At 46.0% G+C, this 10,226-nt stretch overlaps 1 protein-coding gene across 1 annotated transcript; it reads right to left on the minus strand.

Moving 5' to 3' along the window:
- Positions 1-1,118: 1,118 nt before the first annotated feature.
- LOC126028176 (protein SET) lies at positions 1,119-1,840 on the minus strand (the record flags this gene model as incomplete). Its single annotated transcript, XM_049787225.1, has 1 exon — positions 1,119-1,840. A coding segment is annotated over one exon (714 nt), but the record flags the coding sequence as incomplete, so codon positions are not given.
- Between the last annotated feature and the right edge of the window lie 8,386 nt (positions 1,841-10,226).

Consider the following 10,226-nt stretch of genomic DNA (forward strand, 5'->3'; position numbering starts at 1 on the left):
GTGCCCAAGCATCACTCCTGGCCATGTTTGTGTGACTATATGAGATGCCGGGATTGAACCTGGTTGGTCGAGAGCAAAGTAAGTGCCTTACCTGCTGTTCCATCATCTCTCTGGCACAGAAGAGCTTCATCTTTGCCATATGAAATGCCAGGATTCGAACCACCTATTATCTGCATGCAAGGCAAATGCCTTACCGCCACACTATCTGTCTGGCTCCTGGACAAAAAGTTTTTTTTTTTACACATTTAGTTTTTATTGTAACAAAGCAACTTGTACACTTTTTAACGTTTAAAACTGAGCATCTTTCCTTTCCAGTGAAACAAAAGAAAATTTAAAAATAAACAGGAACAAAATTACAATAGAGAATGTCAATTCCAAATAAGTTCCTACAGGTTTCTGCTGATTCTCCCATCGAGTGGCAGGGCTCAAGTCATCATTAGGAGAGAATTTTATCTTTAAAAGTGTCGTTTTAAACTGCAAGGATGTCCGTTAAACATCACAATTAAACATGCCAAAGGAGAAGCCATGTTGTCAAAATGCCCAAACATCTCAAACCCACCCTTTTGCTGCCATTCTATAACCCCCTTTTATTTTTTTTAGTTCTTTTTTCTTTTTTTAAACAAGAGAAAGTAGACAGATACATGTTGGTAAATGCTAACTGTCCATATTCACAGAGAGACACAGTGTGATCTCTGAGCCCGATATACAGAGAAAGGAGGGAAAAAGCTAGAATTCTTTTTTTTTTTTTTTTTTGTCAGGAGACGAAAAAGCTAGAATTCTATGCACTACTACACAGGGGCCTAGCACCCTCTGGCTTCCAGCACAGCGAAGGGAGCAGAGGGTTTGTTTTCTTTTTTCCCACAGAGCACGGTGGTGTTGATTCCATAGTTTTTGCAGAGACAAAAAGGGATAAAACGAATTTGGAACAGAAAGCGGTAGAGATCTTTTCCCCCCACTCAATTCTGTTCAAGGTTTCCCCAAATTAAGTTGAGAACCATGGCGTAAAGGAGAAAAGAGACCTCGAAAACAGAGAGACTGAGCACAAGAGGGGCCGGCACGGAGAAGAAAAGAAAAAGGCTGCAACTTGCTTCCAGGGATTGGAGGAAATGAGGAGATCTGTGTTCCTTTAGTCGTCTTCTCCTTCATCCTCCTCTCCTTCCTCCCCCTCATCATCATCTTCATCTTCTTCACCTTCATCTTCATCCCCTTCTTCATCAATATCTTCCAATCCTTCTTCTTCTTCTTCATCATCATTATCATCATCTTCTTCTTCTCCTTCCCCTTCTTCATCATCCATGTCAGGAACCAAGTGGTATTGTAAAGGATTTGGCCCAATGTCATCCTTGATAACCTCGCCCAGCTCATCTGCCCCAGCATCAGAGTGGTCAGTGAACCAGGTAAAGAAACTCTCGGGTTCCTCGTGCTGTCTCTTCCTGCTGGCTTTATTCTGCGTTTGACTTGAGCGTTTCGTCGAATCCTTTCCAGATTTCCATTTGATTTCAGTGGCCTTTGAAGATGGATCACCACTCTCATTCAGATGAAATTCTTTGGAGAGAACTTTATTTTCGAAATAAGGGTTTTCATCAAAATAAAAATCTATTCTGTAACCTGATTTAATATCTTCAAACTCTGTCACTTCAACTCTTGTCAAATAATGCAGCGCTTCTTCATCCTCCTCCCCAAGCAGTGCAGACACTTGCGGATGGGTGACAAATGTCGTTACCCAAAAATTGGGGATTTTGGCGATCAATTCCGACCTCTTCTGAAAAAATGGCTGGCGGAGTTTGTTATATTTCTGTTCTACTTTCAAAATCTCCTCACTGGCTTGTTCATAAAGTTTTTAATTAATTAATTTACTTAACCTGAAGTCCATTTGGAGCTGGAGAGATAGCACTGCAGAAGGCATTTGTCTTGCACGTGGCTGACTGGGAACAGACATGCTTCAATTCCTGGCATCCCATATGGTCCTCCGAGCTTGCCAGGAGCAATTTTTGAGTACAGAACTAGGAGTAATCCCTGAGCATCGCCGAATGTGGTTCAAAAACCAATTAATAAATAAACTGAAAAAATACCCTGAAGTCAATTGTTGCTGTTTTTGTGGGGAGGTGTCTTGGGCCAAAGGCAGCGATGCTCAGGGATTACTTCTGGCTCTGCACTCAGAAATAGCTCCTGGCAGAATCTGGGGACAATATGAGATACAAGGGATTGAACCTGGGTCTGACCCAGGCTAGCCTGTGCAAGGCAAATGCTCAACTTCTGTGCTATCACTCTGGCCGTTCATTGCTATTTTGTTTTGTTTTGTTTTGTTTTATTTTGTTTATGGGCCACACCTGGTGATGCTCAGGGGTTACTCCTGGCTCTGTGCTCAGAAATCACTCCTGGCCTAGGGGATCATATGGAATGTTAGGGATGGAACCCAGGTCCATCCTGTGTCAGCCGTGTGCAAGGCTAATGCCTTACTGCTGCGCTATTGCTCTGGCCCCTCATTGGTTGTTTTTGATAAAACATTATTTAAATCAAACATTAGTTTGCCGACTTTGAAGTCAGCACAGACAGAAAGAAAGTTCTAGAATAAGACTTAGAGTCAATGTCTCCTGAGCAGGTTTTGATGTTGATTCTATTGGCTTCTGTGAGTGATGCACAGGAAGTTGGTATTAATTGGGATCCTGCCAGTGTGTTGTATGTTTATTTGGTTCTTGGTTGCCTCCATGATACAGAAGGTTAACTCAGGTCTTTGCTCAGGAAACACTCAGGAAGGCTCAGAGGACCAGATGCATTGGCAAGGTCAAACTTGGGGAGCCAGTGAGGTGGCGCTAGAGGTAAAGTGTCTGCCTTGCAAGCGCTAGCCAAGGAAAGGCCTCGGTTCGATCCCCCAGCATCCCATATGGTCCCCCCAAGCCAGGGGCAATTTCTGAGCGCTTAGCCAGGAGTAACCCCTGAGCATCAAATGGGTGTGGTCCCAAAAACCAACAAAAAAAAAAAAGATTAAACTTGGGTCAGCAGCATGTAAGGCCTGTGCCCTTTCCAGAGATGATTTTCTGGGAAAGTTTACAGGGAGAAGCTGGTGTGATTGGATCCCTGGAAGGCATGGCCTTACCCACTGCTTAATTAGGGTGGGTCCTATGGAGGGGTATCATAGGGTGTGGCCATCATTGGGTTTTCTATATATTTGGCCTTGCTGCCCACTCTAGTAATAGACTTCACTCTGTAGCTCAGAGAACTCAGCATCTCTTGGAGTCCAGTGCTTTCTACTAGTTCACTGTTTTAACCTCTTGGCCACAACCACTTAGAGTCCAGTGCTTTCTAGAAGCTTCTATGGCAGGTAAATTGGAAACTGGGTGGAATGCAGTAAGGTTTGGGGATGAATGGGATGAATGGGAAGCTTTGAGGTAGCTGCAGATATTTTTAACCCCTGAGGTATTTCAAGGTTTGAAGTAAATTTACTCAGTTACTTAGCATCAGACCCCTTCAGGTGGTACCCCAGTTGTATTTTGCTGTTAGTTTGGCCTTTCTCCATCCACAGCTCTTTTTTGTGCTCCTGTCCCTTTTACTCTCTTTTCTCCTTGTAAGGAATTTTTGACCAGGAAAATCAAGAAATATTTTTAGGGGCCGGAGAGATAGCTTGGAGGTAAGGCATTTGCCTTTCATGCAGAAGGTCATCGGTTCGAACCCCGGCTTCCCATATGGTCCCCCGTGCCTGCCAGGAGCAATTTCTGAGCATGGAGCCAGGAGTAACCCCTGAGCACTGCCGGGTGTGACCACAAAAAAAAAAAGAAAAAAAAAGAATTTTTTTTTTTTGGTTTTTGGGCCACACCCGGCGGTGCTCAGGGGTTACTCCTGGCTGTCTGCTCAGAAATAGCTCCTGGCAGGCACGGGGGACCATATGGGACACCAGGATTCGAACCAAACACCTTTGGTCCTGGATCGGCTGCTTGCAAGGCAAACACCGCTGTGCTATCTCTCCGGGCCCGAAAAGAAAGAAATATTTTTATTTATTTATTTTTTTTGTGGGAGGGTCTCACCCAGTGGTGCTCAGGGGTCACTCCTGGCTCTGAGCTCAGAAATCGCTCCTGGCAGGCACAGGGGACCATATGGGATGCCGGGATTCAAACCACCGTCCATACTGGATCGGCTGCGTGTGAAGCAAACGCTCTACTGCTGTGCTATTTCTCGACTTAAGGAATATTTTTTCTGTTCCTCCACACAGTCCTTTTTCCTCTTGAATTACTACCTTTTTGTTTGTTTTGGGGTTTGTTTCTTTATTTTTTGGGCCACACCCGGCAGTGCTCAGGAGTTTTCTGGTACTATTCTTTGAAATCATTCCTGGCATGCTCTGGGGATCATATGGGATGTTGGGAACGAATCCGGGTTTGTCCAGGTCCACTGCATACAATACAAATGCCCTACCACTGTGCCATCACTGTGGCCCACTTGAATTTCTAACTTTTAAGCAAAGGGCATAGTGGGTAGAGCTCAGGGCTTACTCCTGTCTCTGTGCTCTTGATCACCTCTTGGGGCTGTTGGCCCAGTACATGGTGCTGGAGATTTCTCCAGTGATAATACACACCTCCCTTGAGTTTCTTGCAGAGAAACTGTCAATGTGAGGTGGTGTCTGTCTATAGTCCAAATTCTGTGGAGCTGCGGTGAATTCCTTCCAAATACAAGTGAAGGTTCTTAGGGCAGCACAAGATAGATTTTTGAATGCCAGTGACTGACATGATCTATTTTCCTCAAATCTGGGAATTTATTTTCTTTTGTGGGGGGTTTGGAAGAACACATTATGCTGTGCTTAGGACTTACTCCTGGTTGTAATTTCTGTGGTCACTCCTGCTTAGATCTCTTTTTTTTGTTTGTTTGTTTGTTTGTTTGTTTTTGGGTCACACCCAGCGGTGCTCAGGGGTTACTCCTGGCTCTGCTCAGAAAAAGCTTCTGGCAGGCTCAGGGGACCATATGGGATGCCGGGATTTGAACCATCAACCTCTGCATGCAAGGCAAACACCTTACCTCCATGCTATCTCTCCGGCCCCTCCTGCTCAGATCTTGAGATCAAGTGTGGTGTCAGGAATTGAACCCTGCTATAATATTTCTCCATTTAAGGAGTGGGTTTGGACCATTTTGTATCCACAACCTCCCTTCTTTTTCCCTGTAGAAAACAGAAAACGTGCTCGCAAGCCGCGTACTCGATTCTCCCCAGGACAACTGAGGATTCTCATGGAAGTTTCCCAGATGACCCTGTACCCAGGTAGGGCCACTATCCAGGATGTGGCATCTGAGACTCAACTGGACAAATATGTGATTCAGGTAAGTGCCTGTGGTGTTTCCCCACAGCACCCCGAGTCCAGAACACCCCCTCCTCACATGTATTCTAGTCATGGTAGAACAGCAGGATGCAGAGGTTTCTGCTTGTCTGGTCAGGGTGCAATATTATTATCTTTATTAAAAAATATGTTTTCTTGCATTTCCGTTTTGTAGTCTCATGAGTGTTGGTTTGATTTAGTGTCACCAACACAGTGGACTATTCTGAGAAAGAGAACCAGGGTCTCAGGTCCCTTCATTTCCCTGTTGCTTTTGACCTTTCTCTGCATTGGGGCCACACCTGCAGTGCTCAGGAATGAATCCTGGTCCTCTGCTCAGGGATCACCATTGGTGGGAAAGTGTGTGTGATTGTGGTGTGTGATTATCACATATGACTGGATCTCTGTCTTTTGTGCCCTGGGCTGGGAATATGCCAAAAGGTTTCCCAGGAGTGTGTGTGAGTGGGTCTGTGTAGGATGAGGCCTTAGCCTGGATAAGTGGAATTGACCACTGAGAAGGTGATAGAAATAGGGTCCTATGGCTGCTCATACTTTTTTTTGGTTTTTGGGTCATACCTGGCAGTGCTCAGGGGTGACTCCTGGCTCTATGCTCAGAAATTGCTCCTGGCAGGCTCGAGGGACCATATGGGATGCCGGGATTCGAACCACCGTCCTTCTGCATGCAAGGCAAATACCCTATACCTCCATGTTATCTCTCTGACCCCTGTATGGCCCCTCGTTTTAAAAATTTACTTTTGGGGCCGGAAAGATAGCATGGAGGTATAAGGCGTTTGCCTTACATGCAGAAGGATGGTGGTTCGAATACAGGCATCTTAAATAGTCCCCTGAGCCTGCCAGGAGCGATTTCTGAGTGTAGAGCCAGGAGTCACCCCTGAGCACTGCCGGGTATGACCCAAAAACCAAACCAAACCAAAAAAAACAAAACAAAAAATTTACTTTTATGTCTGGCAGAGTCAGCAGTGCTCAGGGAACACTCCTGAAACCAAGCTCTGGGCTCACTTCCTGGTTGGCTGGGGACAGTAGGTGGTGTCTGCATTGAACCTGTCTGGCCCCACGCCCCTCACCCCTTGCACAATCTCTCTTGCCCCCAGAAATTAAGTGAGATGAGTCGAGACAAGAGTTGTACAGAAAATGATCGTTCCCCTCTGAACCTCTATTTACCTCTCACTTTTCTTTCTCCAGGTTTGGTTTAAGAATCAACGAGCCAAGATGAAGAGAATTAATGCAGAGGGGAGGAATTTCCCAGCGCCTAAGCAAGGTGCAGGGAGTGAGGGGGATTCCTACTCTCCTGAAGACTCCCTGGGATCACCTCCCAGTGCTCCTGGCATGTGCAGCTCCTTGGAGCTGGGATCTCCCCTGGCAGTGGGTGGGGAGCACCTCGAAGGAGCTGCAGCCTCTGTATTGAGTCCAGACCCTGATGCTGAGCCTAGGGGCCCCTTATAGGCTGTAGACCTTGAGAATTTGCTTGGGGCCCCGTGGGAATCCATCATCCAGGACCTCAAAGAGTTTATTCAGAACTATTCAATCCACAAAGAAAATGACAGTCTGGACCAGTATCTGCTCCCCTTGGGCTCTGCTCCCCTCGGTTCACATCCCACCAATGGTGATTCCTGAGCACTGTAGAATATGGTTCCAAATCAGCGAAAGGTGAAAAGCAACAGAGAAATGAAGGGAACTAAGTCTCTGTTTCTCTTTCTCAGAAGAGTAGTCCATTGAGGCAGGAAATGGTGGACAACCCAGGACCTATTAGAGTGAGGGGCTGCATCCTGCCCTGCAGGTCAAGACAAAGATCCACTTGCCCAGGGATGCTGTGTGAAGAGACTAGAATCTTATTCCATGGGTGGGGACATAGGGTAGGGGTGGGTGGATCCGAAAGGCAGGAACTGTGGTCTGAGTTTATAAATCAAGTGATTTTAATAAATTGATATTCAAAGGATCGGTTCCTTTGTCATTGTGATGCGTCTCTCTGAAGAACTCCCCAAATGTTCCTGCCTATCTTTGCCTTTCTGTCTTTCTTGAGGGGTTCAGCTCCCACATCCCCATGTAGGAGGTGAGGAGAGAGATCTCTGGGCCAAGCACCTGCCCTGCAGCAGGAGTTCCATCACATCCATTTCTTGTCCCCAGTGGCAGGATTATCTGAACATGAGCTGGATGGTGTTTGGGCAGCTTCTAGAAGGTTCCACATAATATTGCGAAGTTCTTTGTCCAGAGTGGTACCAGCCAGGGCTGGTTGAGATGTCACCTGCCTGTGCCTCGACAATCAGCTTGCCACTATGTATGGCTTTGATTACAGAGATTTTTTCCTTGGCACCCTAGTACCGAGAGGTCAATATGGGGAGTTTAGAGTTTCACCCTTGAGATGTCAAGAGATGGAGACATAGTGGGCCAAACCCTTCCATACAGACATCTAGGTCTGATCCCCACATCACATAGAGTCCCCTGACTGCTTCCCTGAGTTTCCCTGAACTCCAGAATCAGGAGTCATTCTAGAAATATCAGGTGTCGGGCCCGGAGAGATAGCACAGCGGCATTTGCCTTGCAAACAGCTGATCCAGGACCAAAGGTGGTTGGTTCGAATCCCGGTATCCCATATGGTTCCCTGTACCTGCCAGGAGCTATTTCTGAGCAGACAGCCAGGAGTAACCCCTGAGCATCACCGGGTGTGGTCCAAAAACTAAAAAAAAAAAAGAAAAGAAAAAAAAAGAAATATCAGGTGTCACAAAAAAAAAACAAAACAAAATGTAAACCTAGATGGGGATTCTCTGATATCTCAGTGTATGGAGACAGTTCCACTCCCAACTTAAGCAGAATGGGGTTCATCTTTGCTGTTATTGTCGTTTTTAACTTTGGTACCAACTGGTGGTGCCTAAGCATCACGCCTGGCCATGTTTATGGGACCATATGGAAGCTGGGATTGAACCTGGTTGGTCTCGTGCCAAGTAAATGCCTTACCTGCTGTTCCATCTCTTTGGCCCCAGAAGAGCTTCATCTTTGCCTAACCATCCACTGATCTGTCCTGTAGAAATGCTACCCAGCATATCTGCTACTGAAGCAGAAACAGATTCACACAGTGCCAGACTCATCATGACACTCTGGTGACAACCACATGTATGATTCACTGTTTTTGGTCTGTACTTTGCCCTGGAACTAGCAAGAGTCTCTTTTTGCTTTTTTGCTTTTGGGCCACAGCTGCCAATACTCAGAGATTAGTTCTGGCTCTGCATTCAGGGATCTTTCCTGTCCTGGGTTGGGGGACCATATAGGGCAGGGGTCTCAAACTCAATTTATCTGGGGGCCACAGGAGACAAAGTTGGGGTGAAGCAGGAACGCATAAGGAATTTCGCTTACCAAATATTCGCAATAAAAATTACAGTAGTAAGAAAAAAATCACATTAAACATTTGCATACCCTGAACGGAACTGCTCAGGGTATGCGAATGTTTAATGCGATTGTTTTCTTACTAATGCGATTTTTATTGCGATTATTAGGTAAGCAAATAATCGCAAATACTGCAATATTTGAAGGCTGGCCGCAGGCCACAAAATGTTGTGCAGAGGGCCGCAAACAGCCCACGGGCCGCAAGTTTGAGACCCCTGATATAGGGTATGGAGGACAGAACCTGGGTCAGTTGCATGCAAGAAAAATGATCTATTCACTGTACTCTCAGTTTTGGACAAGAAGTTTTTATTTAATTATTTATTTAAACTGAATTTAAGTTGTTGCTGTTTTTTTTTTTTTTTTTGAGGGGTAGGTGTTTTGGGACAAATGTGACAATGCTCAGGGACTACTCCTGGCTCTGCACTCAGAAATTGCTCCTGGCAGGCTTGGGGGAACATGAGAAACCAGGATTGAACCTGGGTCTGATTCATGTCTGCTGGATGCAAGGCTAAAAGCCCTAATGCCCTGTACTATCGCTCCAGTCCCTCATTGCTGTTGTTGTTGTTTTTTTTATAAAACCATTTTAATGAAATATTTATCTTTGAAGTCAGCACAGAAAGTTCTAGAACAGGGCTTAGAGTCAATAGCTTGTAAAGAATTCTTATTAACCAAGTGAGATAAGAGCAGGCAGAGCACAGTTTATATTTCAGCATCTCGTGGTCCCATAATCCTCACTGGGTTTGCTGAAAATAAAACAAAGCCCTCAATCCTGCATCTCCCTTAAGGTGCTGGAGCAAGTCCAGGTCAGAACATCCTTTTGTGCCTGGAGTCAAGCACCAGGTTAATCTTCTATAGTCACTTGTCAGGAGCCACTGCCTTGGGCAAGAATCCTGAAGGTCCCTGAAGATCGTAGAGTATCTTTGTTTCTTCCCACTTTACAAACTGCCCAGTATCTCTGCTCTGCAAATGCAAAGCCAGAGGCTTGTCATTTGATAAGTCTGTTCCCGTTTTGTTTCTCTGCCAGGCATAACCAGTGAGCATCACTGGGTTTGGCCCAAAAACAAAAACCCAGAGCCCAGATGGAGACCCAGTTCCATTCCAGGATAGCAGGAGACAATCCCAATTACATTTGTGAATAAGGTATAAAGGTCAGCCCCAGGCACTACTGGATGTGGCCCCCAAACAGAGACAAACAGTAAAGGATGCCCTGTTCTGAACTCGGGGTCAGAAGAGTGGCTGCATGTGGAACTTTCTCTTGGGCTCTGGGGATAAGGGGAAAAGGATGCTCTCCATGCATACCCGCCCCCCCCCCCAGGATTCCTGGAACCATATAGCATTGCCTAAGCCCACCAGGTGTGAGCCCTAAGTATAGCCAAATGTAGCCTCAAAACTAAGCTGGGCGGTTCTGATGGTTTCTGTGGGTCATAGCCAGCTCAGAGCTCAAGGCTCACCCTCAGCGGTGATACTTGGAGCCCACCCCACACCCTGGTTCAGCCCCAGACCATTTAACGCCCATCCACCCATCAGGTACTC

This window comes from Suncus etruscus, chromosome 14, assembly GCF_024139225.1.
Source record: "Suncus etruscus isolate mSunEtr1 chromosome 14, mSunEtr1.pri.cur, whole genome shotgun sequence".
NCBI classification, from domain to species: domain Eukaryota; kingdom Metazoa; phylum Chordata; class Mammalia; order Eulipotyphla; family Soricidae; genus Suncus; species Suncus etruscus.